The 21,432-nt window shown below is 42.6% G+C and overlaps 1 protein-coding gene across 11 annotated transcripts in view; it reads right to left on the reverse strand.

The window, feature by feature from the left end:
- The window catches only part of ANKRD26 (ankyrin repeat domain containing 26), a 195,351-nt gene that overhangs the window by 34,274 nt on the left and 139,645 nt on the right, over positions 1–21,432 (reverse strand). For 10 of the 11 annotated variants that reach the window (XM_048836164.2, XM_048836169.2, XM_048836165.2 and 7 more), the window contains 5 exons: positions 19,775–19,909; positions 11,336–11,448; positions 10,769–10,910; positions 4,331–4,621; positions 3,056–3,291 (listed from right to left, as the gene is read on the reverse strand). In XM_048836164.2, coding sequence (XP_048692121.2) covers positions 3,056–3,291; positions 4,331–4,621; positions 10,769–10,910; positions 11,336–11,448; positions 19,775–19,909 — 917 coding nt within the window. Of the gene's footprint in view, positions 1–3,055; positions 3,292–4,330; positions 4,622–10,768; positions 10,911–11,335; positions 11,449–19,774; positions 19,910–21,432 lie in introns of those variants that run through there. The other variant, XM_048836170.2, reaches the window with a different exon arrangement.

Consider the following 21,432-nt stretch of genomic DNA (forward strand, 5'->3'; position numbering starts at 1 on the left):
GAATGATTAGAAGATTTATCACTGGACAAAGAGCTAGGCAAAACAGGTAGGAAATCAGGCCTGCCTTGATTGTGTTGGGGCTATTAGGATAACTCTGCTCTTATCCTGTCTGATTTTGTTCACCACTTTGAGAATCAGATGTGTTGGGGGAAACGCATAAAACAGTTTCTTCGTTCAAGTGAGGGGGAAGGTGTCCCCTAATAATTTATGAACTAAGCCCCTCCTTGAATAGAATAGATAGCATTTTTTGTTTATAGCTGTGGCAAAGAGGACCACTTCTGGAAATCCCGGAGTCTGAAATATGCCGACAAGAACCTGGGAATCCAACCCCGATTTGTAGTCTTGAGAAAAACACTTGCTGAGAGTGTCAGCTGTGACATTCATTATTGAAATTCTTATGCAATGTTTTATATAGCAGTTCCATAACCTTATTGCTTCAGCGCAGAGGGAAGGGGATCTCACTCCTTCTTGCCGACTGCAGGCATATATAACATGCAGGCCACATTGCCTATCATAACTTGGATATACCTGTGTCCGATGAGAGGGAGAAAATGAACGCAGGCATTTCTGACCGCTCTGAGCTCCAACAGGTTGATGGGGGGGTGGATTCTTAGGGTGACCATCTGCACTGTAACATTAGAGCACTGAGGTGTGCCCTCCTCCAGCCTAACAGAGATGCAACTGGGGTTATGGTTACCATTGGCATTGGTTGAAGGAAGGGAATCCATACCCCTACATTGTGATGAACATTCCACCAATCTAGGGAGTACCTGACTTGTTGAGAAACTGACACCTGTTTGTCTATGCTGTATCTGTTTGGTAAGTAAACTGGTCTGAGCCACCACTGGAAACAGCAAAGGCACAATCTTGCATGTTCTGTCACAAAAGTGCAAGCTACCATGTGACCTAGAAGTTGAAGACTGTTTCTAACAGAAGTCTGGGTTTCCTTTGAATATGTCTGACAAGGTTTGATAGTGTTGTGGATCTGTCCAAGGGAAGGAAGGCCCTGGATGCCAAGGAATACAGGGATACCCCTATAAATTTTATGTTCTGAACAGGAGTCAGTGTGGATTGTCCCACTTTCAATTGAAAACCCAAGTCCAAGAACAAAAAGTGCTTTCTGTTTGGCAGACAACATGTCTTGGTATGACTGAACCTTGAGCAATCAATCGTCAAGGTATGGGAATATTGTAATTGCCTGATGACACAGGTAGGCAGCCACCACTGACAGAACCTTTGACAACAATCTTGGAACCTATCAGGGCTCTGGAGAACTGCTGCCAAAAGGTGCCCAGGAATCCTAATATGGCCATTGAAGACCATAAGGGGGAGGTGGGTGGTATCCAGGGTTGCTCTCATCAGGAGTCATGAGGTCCCCGGACATCATCTGTCTCTTTGAGAAAGGGAGTTTATATATGGATATGTAGGAGAGACCTAAACAGAGATCCATGATACTGAAGATAGGTCTCCATCATCATTATCTTCCTCCTCTAATGGAGGAGCTCTGACCAAAAAGGGAAGTGACTGTACTGGGGATATATAAGGGTCTGGAGATTGAGAGGTTCTCGGTACCTAGAGATGCTTGGTACTTGCCAGCAGTGGAGACTCTGGTTCAGCAGTCACTGATAAGTCCTTTGGATACCTAATATCTTGCAGTACTGAGTGGAGCTGTGGCACTGAGTGCTGTTGCAGCGCCGACAGACTGGAATGCTTGTCCCTGCAGAATGGTGATGATGGTTTTGAGTGATTCACAGGCAGCGCTGATGTAGATGGAGGCTTAGTTTTACATGATATTGAAAAGCTTGACATAGGTACCAGGAGAGGGGTTAGGTCTGATGGTACCTATATTCTTCTGTGTTTTCTCTGATCATCTCCACTAGGTGGTATTGGAGCCTTCTCAGAGCCAGGTTTACTCTTCAAGCTGCTGGATTTTCCTGACTCACTGGTACTGGAGGAGCCCTTCACTTTTATGGTACCAAGCCTTGAGGATGAAGTCTTTGAGGCTACTGGCCTGGTCTCAGAGCGAGGATTTTTGAGATGGATCTCTTCAGAGGGGAATTAGAGCTTCTCTTTTTAGCATCTTTAGAGGAGGTCTCTGAGGCTTTCCCCTTTGCAGGAGAGTGTTGCACCAAAGTCAAAGGGGCACTAGAGGGACTGATGTACGGGGTGCGGGGGTTCTCCTGACTTGGCTCCGAAGTGGGAAGAAGGGAGCACTCCTTCATTAACAGTCACAGCTTGAGTTCCCGGTTCTTCTGTGCCCTGGATTTGAGGGCTAACCGGAAGTTACACTTCTGTGGACCATGCAACTCTCCCCGGCAGTGAACCCACTTAGACTATCCATTGCTGATCAGGATAGCTTCTCTCCATGTGAGGCAACATTTGAACCCCGGTGAACCGGGCAGGCCCCTCAAAGAAAGGATTTTCCCAGAAGCAATAAAATAATCTTTCAATAACCAGTTACTAACTACTGTACTACTACTACAAATTAACTAAACTAAATAAACTCAGTAGAATGAACTCAGCAAGAACCCGAGGCAGGCACAATGTAGACATGCTAAGTTCCATCTCAGGCTGAGGCAGTTGCCTGTGCAGCCTCATATAGCCTCAGTGCAGAGCACGAGGATATCAGCAGTGCATGTACTGGCCAAATGGACATTGCTGATGAAAATCTTTGATCAAAGACATGTGGAATGTAAGTGCACCTGAAGTGAAGCACCCACAGAACACTACTCAAAGAACTGCAATTTCTCTTGCCTACTGTAAGTACAGATTATTACAGACCAGCCAGAAGACATGCCTGTTAAAAATCAAAATAACTTTATAATATACTCTATAAAAACGAATGATATTTCTGCTACTTATAAAATATTGACAGGAATTCATGTTTCTCAGCCTTCCAGTTATTTGTGAAAGTCTACTGCATCCACAGATAACTGCTCTTGGATTGATGCATATTATGGTGAGCAGGTCCAGGAGTGAGGCATTTTAAGACGAAAGTTAATGAAGGGAAAAATACTATTTTACTGTTTGTTTTAAAATAAAGATTTTGACTTACCTATCCAGTTTACTTGCTAGCGATTTTCTAATTTTTAACTCTTCCAAATAAAGTTCTTTGTATCTTTCCAGTTCTGTCTGCGTAGACTGTTTTTGAAAGACACTGTCTTCTTGTGTGTTTTTTATTCTAGCCAGTTCAGATTCTAGATCTCTAATTCTGTGCTCCAACTGGTTTCTCAGTGAAGTATTATTAGTAGTTCTTATTTGTTCTAATGTCTCTTGGGAGGCTGCCTGCGTCTAAAGCAAATAATACAACTTTAATAAATTGGAAGAAAGAGGATTTTTTTCCCAACAGTTACTCATATTCAATATAAGTACACTTTATTCTGATAGGGAACTACTCTTCCTTAGCGCCATCAACGATACAGGGAGACATTTGAAGTCACTACGCAATAGAAAGATTTCAGCTTAGAAAGAAACTGTCCCTTATTAAGGATCTATTACATTAAAGTTAGCACTACACAACTTTCAGCCTCATCGGACAATAGTCTAATTGAAACTGATCCCCTTGCTGGAGCCAGAATCCCATGTGATCTATACACACGTAAATAATACTTCCAGCACTGAAATAATAAATGTGGAGTCAAAAAGAGGAGGTTATTTTGTAACTTTTGTTCTCTCAACATACTGTGTTCAGAACCACACTGTAGCAGTTAACATGCCTGGTCACTGACCATGGAACCATCAGTAAAAACTCGAGGGGGTGAGGGGAAGGGAAGGGGTGGTGTAGGTGAGGTGGTAGACACACATCTTTTGAGCCCAAATAGTCTACTGGCCGAGAATATAAATAATCCATCCCTTTAGTCTTCCCTCAGTTCATCTTTATCTATAGAAGCTCATGAACTGAATTCCAAAGAAGAGGGGAGGAGGGAAAATCAGTGTAGCTCTGAAAAGAAATACAAAGAACAAAAGCTACTTTGGTCAGTGTGATAGGATACAATCCCTCTAAGAGTAAGCAAGTTGAGCATCCCCTCCAGGGTAAAAAATGAGTCATGAGGGAAAATCAGTCTGGGGCAGTCTTTGGGATAGAATGACCTGCAGGTGCTACTGTAAGGGATTGTACTCAATTTTACTTTTCTTTATATTTTTTTTTCTTCCTTCTACTGTATCTCTAGTTCCCTAACTACCAAACTGGAAACATATGGAAATACTATACATTTAGCTTTTATGAAGAAAACAAAGTACCTAAAATATAAATTTCAACATGGAAATGAATATGGAATATAAAGCTTAAAGTACCAATTTACAGCATACAGTAAGTAGCAAATAAATTAACCTGCAAAAATAGATTGACTTCTTCTAGTTTTTGTCTTATTTCTTGTCTAGCTCGTTCTTCAATCTCTCTTTTATACTGTTCTAGTTGACTGTGGTCCATCATATTAGTCTCTACTTGATGTTTGAGAGTAGCTACTTCTCCTTCCAGCTGCCATTTGCTCTTCTCCAGCTTTTCATGATTCTTATGCAGTATCTTCATAGAAGACAACTGTTCTCGTAGATCACGATTTGTAGATTCTAACTGCGTAGATTTTTTTGACTCTATATCCAGCTTTTTGGAAAGTTCATCTATCTGTACACATTGAAAAAGTTTAAACTCAGTTATCAAACAGGGAGTTCAAAATTTCTCTAAATTCAATGAAAGTCAGTGAAAAAAATCACAATAATTTTACAAGTTCATAATTTTGCATTTAAAATTATAAATCATTCTAAACTTACTAAAAGCAGATCTTTTAAATTATTTTTCATAGAACAGCTTAAGTTCTCTTCTTTATCAGCCTATATACAGTAGTTTCCAGAAATACTTTAAAAAATAAAATCATTTAGGCCCCAAACCTACAAGCATTTTACCCATGTATTTGGCTTTAAATGCGTAAGTAGTCCCAATGAAGTCACGGGACTATTCATATGCTCTAAAGTAAACAGGAGCATAAGAGAGGGGGCCTTGTTATGTATCAAAAATGCTATGCAACCCTTTAAAACTTGCAAAATTGGATTGTAGGAAACCTTTTATGTTAGCAGAGAAATAAAATATATTTGTGGTAAATCAAAAGGTAGTTTGCTTTTAAGAATTTAAAAGACAATGTGAGATCTTTCAGTAGGATCTGAAACCTGAATAAAATTCACTGGAAAAAAAACTGTTAATCGTTTCTGTCATTACTGCATATTTTATGGTTTCCTTGTCCTTTTTAACATAAAAAAGGAAAATAGGAAAGTAAATAAAATAAATACTGTGTAAAAATATGTAGACAGTATCAAACAGACCTTCTTATTCCAACTGTACTGATATGTATAAACATAACTGCAAGGAAGGGAATATATACAAATCCTCTTCCTTGATGTTCAAATATAATTTTTACATTTTAACTGCAACAAAGTCATACAAATACTATTAATTTTATTTATAAAAATGCTCTGATGTGAAGGCACTCAAAGCACTAAACACATAATTAAAAAAGTTACTTAATTTCTAAAATATAGTGCACTAGCAATAAAGTTACACTCATAAAATGATGGGAACAGACTGCAGTAAGTTAGGCCCTACCTAGGAATGGTGGAAATGTTTCTAAATATAAGCCAGATAAGGATAATAAAAGCTACTTCTAGGACACATTTTCAGGTTTTTAACAATAGGGTAGGATGGGCTGAGACAGCTGACAAGGGGAAAAAAGTTCCACTCCCTACAGACCTACCTCATTGCCTGCTTACCTAAAATATGATGGTGGAATCCCTAAAAGGCAGGTGACATCAGAGCCTTAACATATAATAAGACTCAAGAAGATGGTCTGGAAAAACCAAGTATATTCAATGGCAAAAACCTACGTTAATGCAGATTTAAGGTTGCTTGGGGTGTGTGGTCCCCATGCAGAACGTTGAGTTGAGCAAATCTCAAAACTTCTGAAAACCAGGAAATGCAGTTAAGGTTGTCCATGCAACCTTAACTCTGCTTTCTTTCAGCAATGCCCCAATACACCCTGTTAACACACATACCTTTACTCTGCCACTCCCCAGGTGCTGAAATGTACAACTCTTCACCTCCTTTTACAAGATATTCACTCTCACCCACAGAATTCCATCCAATACTATGGGTGGGGAGGAAGGTTGCCCACATCACCTCTGCTCTGTTCCCCTGGAGATGGCAGCAACCAATGGGAACTATTTGCATGCAGACGGTGTTAGGCATATCTACACTAAATGGTGGAAGGCATAGGGCATTTTTTACAAAGACCATTGTCAGTGGTGAGGGGCAATATGAGAGGATTCTAATGCTTTAATTATGTTTAAGTGAAAGTGATGGCTGAGATGATATCGTGTTGTGACAGATTTCTGTTACCAATCTGCCTGAGGCATCAGGTGATCAGGCTGAGGCCACAGGATTGTCTGGGGAGGAGATTACAGAACACACCAAGTAACTGAGTTTTTAAAGCTTTATTGATAAAATAATAAAATAACAGCAGAGAGTGCTGGGGGGGGTGGGTGGGTTCCCCACATCACTTGGAGAAAGGAAGAAAGCATTAGTGCCCCAAGCCCTAACCCACTTTCATACTCACACCCGCACTACCCGAGGCTGGCCAAGCCTGGGTGTAACATAAGAAGAAGAGGGGGAGGGGTGGATGGCAGTTCTTGTCCCGTGCACGGGTTGTCCAGGGTCCGCTGTTGATCTCCGATTTGCCTCAGCTCCCGGGCAGGTTTTTAAGTCCTGGGGTCTCTTGGGGGCGTCTCCTTCAGAGACCTTTGTTCCCCATGCTCTGTGTACCAGTCTAAACCGGCCTTCTGTGGTTTCTTCAGCTTTCCCAAAACACACCGGTTTCAGGGCCTTGAGACAGTTATGTTTTTTCCTTGTTGGCCTTTGCTGTCTTGGTCTTTTTTGCAGCCCCTGCATTTCGTTCAACAACTCTTCTTTCTTACGGCTGGTCGGGGAAGTGGGGGGTGGACTTCCCCCCCCTTCTGTCTTGGCAGGTAGCAGAGTGAGTGTGGGTAGTGGCCTTGGGCTGGTGTCAGCTCCTTATTTTCGGGTTTAGCTGGAACATCAAGTTAACCCGTTTCCCACCCCCCCGCCTTCTGTCTTTTCGCCGCCTGTAAAGAAACCTTTTGTTCCGCATTTATACCTTTAACCCTTCCCAACATTCTTTCCAATACATACAAAAATATTCGCAACATATGAGGCTGGTATTTACACAGGGGACCCCCGGGGGGGAGGGGGCGAGGGGGCAGCCATCTTGTGACAGTGTGAGTAAGTGCAAGGGAGTTGTAAAAGGCTGTGAAATAGGCTATGTCTACACTATGGATCTTACAGCTGTACTGGTGCAGCTGCGCTGCTGTAAGGTCTCCTGTGTAGCGGCTCTTTGCTGATGGGTGAGAGCTCTCCCGCCGGCATAATTAAACCACCCCCAACGAGCCATAGTACCTGTCAGCAGAAGAGAGACATACCACAGTCCACACTGGCGCTTTTGTCGGTGAAACTTATGTCAGTCTGGGTTGTGTTTTTTTTCACACCCCTGACTGACAAAAGGGCTAGTGAGGACAAAACCATAGTTCTTATATTGCACAGTGGTATTCTTTATGGGGAGTTGGCTAAGTGTGTGAGCATATGCCAGGATCCGGGACCTCCTCAATCTTATTGTGCCAAGGGCCAGAGTGAGTATACGCATATTGAAGCATTGCTCAAAGAGTGTAGAGGGAAGGTGGCGTGGGCAACCTTTTTTTTTTCTCCTTTTTGTTTTTCAGTAGTGTTCGATGAAAATCATGTGGGTGAGAGTGAAGGGGTTGTAAAAGAAGTGAACAGCTTGTACATTTCAGCAACTACTGGGTTGGAAGAGTAAAGGTATGTGTGTTTATGGGACATATTGGGCATTGCTGAATGAGGGAACAGAAATATTGCATTGGCTTAACTGTGCATTTCCTGGTTTTCAGAAGTTTGAGTTTTGCTCAACTCAACATTCTGCAAGGGGACAACATATCACCAAGCAAAGCTTAACTCCATTAACAGTTTTTTGCCAATTGATTTCCCAGGTTTTTTAATAGGAAAAGATACATTGTTGATAGGAGTTAATAGTCATGTAGACAGTTGTTCATATCCCGTCCTGCAGTTTGCATACTCAGTCAAATCAGCAATCCCTATACTGTGGTGTACTCCATACTGTGTCACAAACTTCCCCAACCTTGTGGATGAGGAATCACCCAGAATCGACATATTGGCACCCTGGCAGAACACATATTGCTCTTCCCTTAGCAGTCAAGTCACCTGTGCTGTCAGTCCTGTACTTCTGCTCTATGTGTTTTAGGAAACACCACATTAATCTACTCCAAGATCAGGAAATAGCCCTTTGCCCTAACTTCCCCAGAGGCTAGTAAAATGAAAAAAAATCTGTAAACAACCAATGCAAGGCTCGCCTACGGTGGCGTAGCCAGGTGGAAAAAACAGGGGGAGCGGAGATAAAAAAAGGCGCCAACCCCTGGTACTGACCCGGCAGTGCTCCAGGTCTTCAGCAGCATTTCAGCGTCGGGTCTTTCACTCACTCCAGTCTTCGGCACTGGAGGACCCCCCCCAACCCCCTAGCCACTGCAATGCCGCCGAAGACCGGAGCGAGTGAAGGACCTGACGCCGAAGTGCTGCTGAAGACCCGGAGCACCGCCAGGTCAATACCAGGGGGTGGCACCTTTTTTTAATCTCCGCTCCCCCTGACCCGCCACTGAAGACCCAGAGCGCCGCCAGGTGAGTAAAAATTTTAAAGGCACCAAGTAATTAAAAAGGCGCCACTTCTGCTCGGTGGAGGAGCAGCTGCTGCCCCGCTCCCCCACTAGCTACGCTACTGCCCACCCCTTCTGCAACTGCAACCCCTCTCCTTGTCTGTCCTTCTTGCCAACCCACAAGTCCTCTGTCATCAGCTCCTCCCAACCCAAAATAAACATTTTGCTTAAATCAGCTACTGACTATTCTGCTGTTGTCATAAATATAAAGGGAAGGGGTTAAGAAGCTCTGATACAGTACTATAAAATCCTCTTACTTGTAAGGGGTTAAGAAACTCCAGTAACCTGGCTGGCACCTGACCAAAAGAACCAATAAGGGGACAAGTTACTTTCAAATCTGAGGCGGGGGAAAAGGCTTTGTCCGTCTGTCTGTGTGTTGCCTCTGCTGGGGACAGATCAAGAAAGCAAGCAATCCAACTCCTATAGAGTTAGTATGTAATCTAGCTAGAAAATGTGTTAGATTTTCTTTTGTTTTTGGCTTGTGAAATTTGCTGTGCTAGAGGAAATGTGTATTCCTGTTTTTTTTTCTTCTTTCTGTAACTTAAGGTTTTGCCTCGAGGAATTCTCTGTGTTTTGAATCTGACTGCTTGTGAGATTATCTTCCATTCTAATCTTACAGAGTTGTTCTTTTATCTTTGTTTTGTTATTCTAAGAAAGTTATGTTTTTTAAGAATCTGATCGGGTTTTTAGGATCCTAAAAACCCAAGGCTGGTCTGTGCTCATCTTGTTTATTCTCAAGCCTCCCCAGGAAAGGGGGTGTAAGGCTTGGGAGGATATTGGTCCTTTCCCTAATTCTTTGTTAAATCACTTGGTGGTGGCAGCGTACCCTCCAAGCACAAAGAGTTTGTGCCTTGGGGAAGTTTTACCCGAAGCTGGTAGAAATAAGCTTAGGGGGTCTTTCATGCGGGTCCCCACATCTGTACCCTAGAGTTCAGAGTGGGGAGGGAACCTTGACAGCTGTGTTCACAATAAACCTCCCCATAAAATACGAGCACACGATATTATAACAGACAACTTGCAGCAAGCAGCGTGAGTTATTAGATCTTTATTGCACAGGTGTACAAAGATTAGAACTAGAAACATCAGTGGAGGGCTGTTCACTGGTGTAATGATATTGGCACATTCCCTCAAACTACCCAGGTAAGCATAAAGTGCTTGCATTGAAACCCTTTCACGGTTTCTTCTTTACTGGGGCCTGTACATTGTAATCCTTCCAGACTGCACAAGTACGCAATTGAAGAAAAACAAACACTTTCTTAAATTCCCCAAAGATCTAGTGGATGCCGTCCATTACCGTGGGTAATAACGATCAATTAAGAACATTTTGAGCTGCATCCCAGCAACAGTTTTATCTCTGGCTCTGCGCAAAAAAGCCTACCTAGTAATTTTTTGAAAAACTGCTATCTTTTTCAGAACTTATATCTCTGGAACTACTGTCTCAAATGATCCCGAATGTGGTCACTAGCCCTACAACGTATTCCTGCAAAGCAATGCGAATTTCAAGAAAATCAGTGCAAGCATGCAAATTTTAGAGCACTGTGAAGCGCAGTTCATTAAGCAGGAAGGATAGAGGGACGATGGAGGGAAAAGGCTTCTCTACGCATCCTCCTTCAGCACAGGAGTCTCTGAAAGGTCTGAAGTGGCCCTCTCATTTCAATGTGTTCTTTTGAGCAGAATGAGAACATCTGATGACTACAACCTGAAACAATACTCTGAGATGTGTGAACTAGTCCATTTATCTTAGTGGGTGTTCCCATCCTTCTCCTGCGTGCTTTTTAGAGCCTGTGAGATGCATCAGGATCTCATGAGGCTCTTTGGGTGGGGAGCTGAGAATGGTTATTTCTTTACAATCTTTAACCAGAATAAAAACAACAAAAATCCCACTCAAAATGTAGCCACCACATTTATAGCAATTCTGAGAGGAATATATGAAGAATGAATTATGTGAGTTTCAAATATTAGAACCTACCTTTGTCCTTAATCTACTAACTTCATTGTCCATTTCAGAATATCTGTTCTTCAGTTCTCCCTGGAAACTAAACTGGGACACACTCTCTCCATTCTCATATTCCTTTAGTTTCTTCTTAGCTGTTTTTAGAAGTTTCTTCATTCTGCATAGTAAGTACAGTAGAAAGACAAACAGACTTGTTTATGTATTTTTAGAAACCATAGCCAAGCCCCTCAAACCCATTTTAAGTATATTTGATAGACAAATCTGAGGAATCATCCTGTCAGTCTCAGAAATCATTTTTAGGGCAAACTTCTGGCTGCCCCATGAGGATGTAGGTGTAGGTCCTTTTTTCTCCTTCCCTGCCTGAAGAGTTGCATGGCAGCCTGGCTTAACATACCTGCTCACTGCACTTTGCAACAGGTGCTCAATTACAAAAGTGAACAACATTAAAAGTTCAGCATTATACAAGCAATTTGTGAGGTCAGTTGTGCAATCATTTTTCAGTTAAAGTTTAATTTTGTAAACAGAACAAAGTCACGTTTTAGTTTACTTGATATTTTCTTGAAAGTGCTGAGAAAACTGTACCCATTACATTCTTTTTGTAATTCACTGTTTCTCTTCATTTCTTGATCCAGCCGGGCTTCCACTGATCGTTTTAACTCTACTAGCTTCTTCACTTTTTTCCTTTCACTCTCGAACTTTCAAAATGAAAAAACAAACAAACAAACATATACACATTACTACATATAGTATTAATGGAAGTTTTCACTTGCTATATATGATACATACAGGAAGCAGACCTTCACATTCTTTACAGAGAAGCTGGAATACATCTTTGTTTTAAAATGTTGATCTTTTAACATAAAACTCTATTAAACATACATTCGTGGCCAATTAAGAAGCAGATACAACTGATGCTAAGTCTTGTTAACCTTATTAATTCACTGTTCATTACTATTAAATATTATTTATTTCAGTGTTGCTCACATCGTGATAGGTGCTGTCCATGTACATATTAAGACACATTTTTGCATCACCAATTATCTCATATTAAAACTCTGGGGTTTTCATTAGCTGCTATTCTTCCAGATGTAGAAAGTATATTTCATCTCATCTCAAATTTAGATTTTGTCTTGCATCCCTTCAATATGGGCTGAAATGAATAGGCTACTTTCTTCTCTGTTCTCACTTAGGACATGGGATCAAATTGTCACAGTGGAATTTTGGCACCTCCTGCTGTAGCAAGAGATCAAGACTATCAGCCTCAAATCTTGATTATAGAGTGGGCTTTCCAGAGTAGGGAAGATCTTCACAGAAATCCGTATTTCAGGAAATACATGGGGAAAAGTTGCCATTTTATGTTTAACTTCACCACATCAGAGACTAATGGATTTCATCTAACAGTAACCCAGTAGACTCAGAGAAGGCACTATCATGTGACAGAAATACGTATTTTCTGGGATTACCACACTGAAATCTTCAAAATGTAGCACAAGGAGTCCCTTCCATCAAAATGGTGATGCCTAGTGGACGAGTGTGGACTGAGCACTATGTTGCTTTCTGGAAGATCTCTAGCACCAAAGTAGACTCCTGTTTGGATCAAGAAGCTACTATGAGTCTCACTAAACATCCTTTGCCCCTCCAAGGGGCAAAAGACTTAAGCAAATAAGGTTTCTCAATGTAAGTTTACAGTCACTTAGCTAGAGTGGAACAAGAAATTGGCTGCCCTCTCCAGGAATTTACCCCATACTTGTGGGCTCAGTTTAGCATTTGTTACGTTAATCTCACTCATGGTTGAGATTTTCAGGGTCCTGCTGGGATACAACTATTGGGGGAGGTCATGATCATGTAGATGGTACCTTAGGTAACATGGGTCAATCCCCTGGAGGTTTTTGAAGATGAGGGCTGAAATTTTAAGTTTGTCCCCAGTAGTTACAATGAGTTAGTGAGAGGGGAGCATTATGGTGATGTACTCTTGGAGGCCTGTGGATCTGTAAGCAGGCTGCTATGTTCTGAACTAATCAATGTTGTGTTTTCTTTTTTTAAATAGTTTCATTCCTAGTTAAGTATATTCCAGTAATCAAGCCTGGAGAGCATAAATGCTTAGTCTGAATGTAACAGGTTTTGGCCAGCAGTAGGTGAGAAAAGGATTTTTTTTTGGTAAAAAAATAAAAATAAAAATAGTTGTGGCTAATGAGGTATCCAGTGCAATGAGGAGACCAGATGAACATGTACACCATTTCCACGATCTGAGGGCAGACACCCTCAAAGAAGCGTGATGTTATGGAGATGGCAAGTTCTTAACAGTTTCTGTCCCTCTCTGACATCAGCCCCATCTCTGTCCTTCTGGATTCAGATTCAGTCAGCTGCTACTCTTCATCCAGCCAGGCTCTTGGAGAGCTGGAAAACTGTGCTGCTTGAGTCTGATGTGGTACTTGTGACTTTCCTGATGGATGGAGGAAGGGAAAGCTTGACTTGAGGGAACTACAGGTCACTTTTGTTTTCTTGGCATTAGTGTGATTAGCCTTAATTGTCTCCCTAATATGATTTCCATCATGAGGCAGCAGGCCCTTAAGCGTCTGTTGTACCTACTTCCGAAGGCCAGACACTTGCCGCAGCAATCCATAACTATAGGCATCTGGTTCCAGAGGCAGTTGCTCTTACTGTGGTATCTGCAATATCAAGCAACTTTCCAACTGCCTTGATAACATTTCTGAATTCTTTCTGTTCTTCAAGGAAAGAATATATGATGTGGCAAGACTTGCTCCACATTTTGTACTCATAGTAGCCCATGTGAGACAGGCAGTTTCCTATGCAAGTGGCAAACTCAGCAAATTAGGTTTCTGAAGGAAATCAGCATCTGGAATTATGGCAAGGCAATAGAAAGAATGGATACCTGTGTTGTAACTGTTGTTCTTCCAGATGTGGTTGCACATATGTATTCCACTGAGGTATTCGCTTGCCCAACAAGCTGGACCCAGAGTTTTCTGCAGCAGTAGCCATCAGGGCAGTGCATATGTCCTGTATCTCCCCATGACCCTTCCAGAAGCTACGTAAGTGCAGTGCCACCTCAACACCCCCTCAGTTCCTTTACAATTGAATATGGGGGGTGTTAGGATATCGATATTCAGGCCTGTCTGTAAAGGCCTATACTTTAAGAATTTAATTGTATTCTTATCACTTGGCTAGTTATAGAGGTATAAAAGAAAGAATCAAAATCACTGTCTGCCTGTGTAAGGTCCTTCTCTTACTGTGACAGTCTGAGGCCCTGTGCTTAGGCAAAGATCTTTGGCTAAGCAACAGAGGCAGCCATAAGCTGAGAAGCGACCGGTCACCTCCTCACATTCCAAACTAGTCACATTGAAATAAGGTGCTATTGGGCTGTTAGGAATACAATCCTGTCCTGATAATGCCTGTCACCTCCAGAGAAAGGGAAGTGCCTAGAAGATGTAAAAGGAAACTTAGTTTGATAGCATCCTGTCTGGTAAGAACTCACTTATCAATAGCTGGGATGTGAAATCCTCACTTCTGTATTGTTTTGTCATTATAGTTCCCACTTTGCTATTGTTTGTCTGTATAATCTCTGTCTGGTTCTGTGATTGTTTCTGTCTGCTGTATAATTAATTTTGCTGGGTGCAAACTAATTAAGGTGGTGGGATATAATTGGTTACATAATCATGTTACAGTATGTTACGATTGGTTAGTTAAATTTCAGTAAAATGATTAGTTAAGGTATAGCTAAGCCGAACTCAAGTTTTACTATATAGTCTGCAATCAGGAAGTAAGGGGGAAATGGGAACAGGGAATAGGGGTGGGGAAATTGGAATCATGTTTTGCTAACTTGGGGAATGGGAACAGGGACACAGGTAAGGCTCTGTGGTGTCAGAGCTGGGAAGGGGGACACTCAGGAAGGAAACTGGAATCATGCTTGCTGGAAGTTCACCCCAATAAACATCAAATTGTTTGCACCTTTGGACTTCGGGTATTGTTGCTCTCTGTTCATGTGAGAAGGACCAGGGCAGTAAGTGGGTGAAGGAATAAGCCCCCTAACAGGGGGGTCAGGACTCCAATGCAGATGTGATAGAAGGCGGGTCCTGGCATACATGTGTGCAACCATATCTCTAAAGGACAACCCTTAGAATACAGGTATGTAACTTTTTTCTTTTTTGCGTGGTTGCACACACATATTTCACTCAGATGACTCGTAAACAGTACTCTTAGGAGGTGAGACTTGGAGTCTACTTAAATAATGACTGCAATGTTGCTTTCCTAAAGTTGCAGCAGCTCTTGAAGCAGTTGTGATGGCATAATTATGAGTGAAGATACGCTTCCACAGAGGACCAAGTAGCAGCCCTACAGATATCCAATATAGAAGTGTTTCTCAGAAAAGTTACCGAGGTAGCTTGAACTCTTGCTGAATGGGCCAATAGTCCCTGTGGAGGAGGTGTATTTGCTAAACTGTACGTCATTATGATACAGGAAGTAACCCATCTAGAAAGTGTCCATGCTGAAACAGGTTGGCCTCTCACTCTGTCAGAATACAAAACAAAGAGCCAAGCCAAGGGGACAACCTGAAACATCAGAGCCATTAAACACAGAATCATAGAACTGGAAGGGACCTCGAGAGGCCATCTAGTCCAGTCTCCTGCACTCGTGGCAAGACTAATTATCTAGACCATTCCTGACAGGTGTTTGTCTAACCTGTTCTTAAAAATCTCCAGTGATCTTCACAACCTCCCTAGGCAATTTATTCCAGTGCTTAACCACCGTGACAGTTAGGAAGTTTTTCCTAATGTCCAACCTAAACCTCCCTTGCTGCAATTTAAGGCCATTGCTTCTTGCCCTATCCTCAGAGGTTAAGAAAAACAATTTTTCTTCCTCCTCCTTATAACAATCTTTTACATACTTGAAAACTGTTATGTCCCCGCGCTGTCTTCTCTTTTCCAGATTAAACAAACCAAATTTTTTCAATCTTCCCTCATAGGTCATGTTTTCTAGACCTTTAATCATTTTTGTTGCTCTTCTCTGGACTCTCTCCAATTTGTCCACATCCTTCCTGAAGTGTGGCGCCCAGAACTGGACACAATACTCCAGTTGTGGCCTAATCAGAGCGGATTATTAATGAGCTCCTGGAGAGACTCCACTTAGCTCGGATCCTTACAAAATTAGACCTGCGTGGAGTGAAAAACAGCCATTTTGAATATTTGGCTATGCTGTTTGGCCTCTGTAATGCTCCCGCTACTTTCTAGCATTTTATGAATGAAGTATTTAGGGATATTCCAGATCAGTTCATGGTCACCTATTTAGCTGACATTCTCATTTTCTCTGAAAATCAAGAGCTCTGTATCTGTATCATTCTAGACTGGCTTAGTCAGAACCACCTCTGTGCCAAGTCAGAAAAATGTGAATGTGACAAGAACATGGTGGAGTTTCTGGGTTATGTCGTATCCCTCGCAGGACTCACCATGGACTCCTGCAACGTAACGGTGATTACAGCCATGTCCTTCTTTGAATGGTTCCAGTATATCTTATGAGTTTGTTTTTGGGGAAGACCTAGAGAGGAAGACCAACCCCACTTTCTCCCAGGAGAAAGTCCAAGTCCAGGGGTCTGTCAAAAACCACTATAGCCTTGGTAGTGAACTGTGTACAGGTGGCAGGGTATTCAAATAAGGGCCCTGGGGAGAGAAGAGTCTCACTGCCTGTTCCATTAAGTGTTGCTTGAGGCATAGATCTCTGGAAAACTGTGTTCTCTTGAAAAAATGGCTGATACTGCACCTTTCTTTAACGTATCCCTCACAAAAACACAAAAGCCAACACATGTAGAGGGCACTATTTGAGACAGACACCCCCGAAAGGCAGTGCTTTAAGCTCAGTGAGTGCTGCATGCCATCGATGCCTAACACTGAAAGCCAAGTACTACACACTTTAAAAACAAAAATAAAATCATAAAGGAAGCCTAACTACAGGATACTAACTGCTAAGTAACTATTTACAAAAAAGGCAGAGATCTGCTCACTGACTATGCAGAGAAAAAAACATGTGGTAAACTACAAAAGGCGCTCTGACTCAGGCCACGAGCAGTGAGAAGGAACTGATTATGGGTGTGATGGCATCCCCACTCTCCCAACATAGCTTCAGGAGGGGCTATGAGTTGGCGTAGGGCACATGCACCACCTCAACAGGTACTGCTGCAGAAAACAGTCTGGCTCCTATGCACCAGGCACACACACACACACACAGGGCCAGATTAGGCACCCCTAGGCATAGCATTTTCAGTGCCCCCCTGCCTACAACGGACCTATGTGTAAGAGTCCTGGGTGGTTTGAGCATTGGCCTGCTAAACCCACGGTTGTGAGTTCAATCCTTGAAGGGGCCTGTCATAAATATAAAGGGAAGGGTAAACCCCTTTGAAATCCCTCCTGGCCAGGGGAAAGCTCCTCTCACCTGTAAAGGGTTAAGAAGCTAAAGGTAACCTCGCTGGCACCTGACCAAAATGACCAATGAGGAGACAAGATACTTTCAAAAGCTGGGAGGAGGGAGAGGAACAAAGGGTCTGTCTGTCTGTGTGCTGCTCTTTGCCAGGGACAGAACAGGAATGGAGTCTTAGAACTTTTAGTAAGTAATCTAGCTAGGTACGTGTTAGATTATGATTTCTTTAAATGGCTGAGAAAAGAATTGTGCTGAATAGAATAACTATTTCTGTCTGTGCATCTTTTTTGTAACTTAAGGTTTTGCCTAGAGGGGTTCTCTATGTTTTTTAATCTAATTACCCTGTAAGATATCTACCATCCTGATTTTACAGGGGGGATTTCTTTATTTCTATTTACTTCTATTTTTTATTAAAAGTCTTCTTGTAAAAACTGAATGCTTTTTCATTGTTCTCAGATCCAAGGGTTTGGGTCTGTGGTCACCTATGCAAATTGGTGAGGCTTTTTATCCAACATTTCCCAGGAAAGGGGGGGTGCAAGTGTTGGGAGGATTGTGCATTGTTCTTAAGATCCAAGGGTCTGGGTCTGTAGTCACCTAGGCAAATTGGTGAGGCTTTTTACCAAACCTTGTCCAGGAAGTGGGGTGCAAGGTTTTGGGAAGTATTTTGGGGGGAAAGACGCGTCCAAACAGCTCTTCCCCAGTAACCAGTATTAGTTTGGTGGTGGTAGCGGCCATTCCAAGGATAACGGGTGTAATATTTTGTACCTTGGGGAAGTTTTGACCTAAGCTGGTAAAGATAAGCTTAGGGGGTTTTTTCATGCAGGTCCCCACATCTGTACCCTAGAGTTCAGAGTGGGGGAGGAACCTTGACAGGGCCATTTAGGGATCTGGGGCAAAAAAAAAAATAAAAAAAATTGGGGATTGTGCCTGCTTTGAGCAGGGGGTTGGACTAGATGATCTCCTGATGTCCCTTCCAACTCTGATATTCTATGATTCTATGATTCCCAATTTGTGGGCCCACCGAAAAATGGGTGCCCAAGCCTTGGCAGGAGCTGCTGGGTGAAGCCCCGAGCCTGGTGTCCTGAGCCCAGGCAGCAGTGGGGTGTGGGGGTGGAAGCTCCGAACCCAGGCGCCTAGAGCCCCGGCAAGAGTGGGAGGCAGAAGCCTGAAGCCCAGGCACCGTGGTTGGAGCTGTGGAGCAGAACCCCCAAGCCTGGGTGCATAAGTCCTGGCTGTAGCCGTGGGGGCTGTAGCCTTGAACCCCAGCTGCAGCCACCGGGTGGAAGCCCTGAGCCTGGGCGCCCTGGCTGAAGCAATGGAGGGCTGAAGCCCTGAGTCTGGTTACCCAAAACCCCATGGCAGGACCAGGAGGGAGGGTGGAAGTCTCCGCCCAGGCAGAAGCTAATCTTACTACCTGGCTACTGCAGCACATTGCCTGACAACTCTGAAAAGAGACTCCTGAGGGCTTCCATAAAAATACACAACGTTCCCATATAAAACACATTTGGAGGGAATTTGGCTATAAACCAACATTTCAGTGGTCTCATTTACAGATGAGCTATAGGTAAATATGTGGAAGAGGACATAAGCCTCATTAATCTCAAGAAGAATCCCACTGAGACAGAGGCTGTTCTAAAATCAGTGAAACAGATTGGTGAATGTCCTTGAATCTCTTTCCTGAAAGAAAGATTTTGGCCAGAACCAAGTCTAGGATGACTCTATGAAGGATAATCTTAGGTAGGAACAAAAATGGAATTGTCCCAATTTAGATGGACAGCTAAGGATTTGGAACAGTGTGCGTGTCATGTTGAAGAAACATTTTAATGCTTATTGAGAACAATAAAACCGCTGTAACAATTTTTATTGCTTCACAGGCAACTGGCAAGACAAAGGCATCTGGAACGGGGTAAGTCAGAAAATACAGGAACCCCAGTTGATAAAGGTGCTACCTTCTGAGTTTTGGCCAGGATCAAGGCTGATGTTATTCGAAGGTTTAGTGACTTTTGGAAAATGAAATTTTTTTATGGTAATTTTTAATAAATTTACCTGCACAGAAAGTACTAATAATGGAAAACTTGTTTTTATTTATTTTAAACTAAAAAGTATAGCTGAGACAGCCATCAAGATTTTCTGGGAGCTCCTCCAGTCTTCCTGCATACAGTGAAACTGAAAGCTGATGATATATAAGGGATTGCTGTGGTTTCTCTCCAGAAGTGGTGCACAAAACACACTAGTGAAGTCAATGGTTGTAGAACTACAGAGCTATGTGACTTTCTTGGCAAACACAAAGAGCATACACCCAAGAAGGTGGATCTATTATATGTTGTAGCTTTAGAGAATCTGACAGTTACTGGCTATCATATCATCATATAATATACCACATCACCCCTCAAGAGACACAAAATCTTCCAGATTTTTAAGAGGCTCTCCGCCTTCTGTTATAAACCTGCCAGCTGACTTCCCAGAATTCGTATGTCACCGTAAGCTTGAGTTTCACAGGATACTAAGGGTGACATAAAATGAAAATGTAACTATTTAAAATACAGATACAGCCTAAAACTGACAAATTATTTGGGTATTTTTTTTTTTACTTACTTGTTCCAACATCTCAGCCTTTTCCCTATCAAGTTGAGATAGACGAACTCCAAGTTTGGATCTGGACTTCAACTCCTCCTCCCACAGATTATGTGTATCTTTTGCAGTCATTGACAGCATGGTTTGCTTTTGGACCTACAGAGTAAGCATTTGCACAGAACAAAAATGTAACAAAGAAATGTCAAGATTATTGTCAGGCTGGAAGTTATAGAAATTTTAGTCACATATGAAGCCCTAATTATCAGTACAGTAACTCCTCACTTATGTTGTAGTTATGTTCCTGAAAAATGATACTTTAAGCGAAACGATGTTAAGTGAATCCAATTTCCCCATAAGAATGAATGTAAACGCGGGGGTTAGGTTCCAGGGAAATATTTTTCCCCAGAAAAAAGACTATATATACACACGCGCACACACACACACACACATATATACACACACACACATATACACACACAGTATAAGTTTTAAACAAACAATTTAATACCGTACACAGCAATGATGATTGTGAAGCTTGGTTGAGGTAGTGGAGTCAGAGGGTGGGATATTTCCCAGGGAATGCCTTGCTGCTAAATGATGAACTAGAACTCGGCTGAGCCCTCAAGTGTTAACATGTTGTTAATGTAGCCTCACATGCTACAAGGCAGCAGGAATGGAGGGAGGAGACACAGCATGGCAGAGAGAGACAGAGACACGCACCGTGTGTGTGTGCGTGTATGTATGAGAGAGAGAGAGACCGTGTGTGAGAGAGACGCACATTACCCCTTTAAGTACGCTGACGCCACTCTAAGTACATTGCCTTTTTAAGTAGATCAGCAAGCTGAGACAGCAGCTGCTGCCAGCAAGCTCCCTCCATCCTGAGCCCTGTTGTGCCCCCCCCCGCTCTGCTGAGATGGGGAAAAGGAGTGGGGTGCAGGAGTGGGAGGAAGGGGCCACCCTGACATCAGCACACCTCTTTCCCCCTCCCAGCACAGCAGCTCCAAGGCAGAGAGCAGGAGCAGCACACGGCAGTAGGGGGAGGGACACCTGAACTGCCTGGCAATTGATAGACTGCTGGGTGGTTGCTGCACAGGGAACTTAGGGGAGATGATAGGGGATCTGCTGGTCCACCCTGGTTCCAAGCCCCCACCAGCTAGCTCCAACAGGCTGCTCTTTCTGCAAGCAGTGGACAAAGCAGGTGGCTGCCAAACAACATTATAAGGGAGCATTGCGCAACTTTAAACGAGCATGTTCTCTAATTCGTCAGCTACGTAACAATGTTAACCGAGATGACATTAAGTGAGGAGTTACTGTACTGGTCTTTTTATCTGCTAATTTCTCTCTTAAGAAGCCCATCCAACAATTTATAACAAGAGCGCGGTCTTGTTACTTATGACTGGGAGACAGTAACAAATAAATTAGAGGAACAAACCAATACGGCCCACTCCAACTCAACTCTCCAGAATGAAGTATAAAGTTAACTCAAGAAACAAAACTAAGAGCAACACTGGGAGAACTGGTGGACAGAAATTGCATGCTGTATTATATATCTCCAGAAAAATCAGCAGGTGAAATTTCTCTATGTCTAATAGAAGGCAGGCATTAGATGATTAGAAGCAAAAATATATAAACATTCACTCCAACCACTCTCAGAAATTTTAATATTATGTACAGATTTC

Source organism: Caretta caretta, chromosome 1 (assembly GCF_965140235.1).
Source record: "Caretta caretta isolate rCarCar2 chromosome 1, rCarCar1.hap1, whole genome shotgun sequence".
In the NCBI taxonomy this organism is placed as follows: domain Eukaryota; kingdom Metazoa; phylum Chordata; order Testudines; family Cheloniidae; genus Caretta; species Caretta caretta.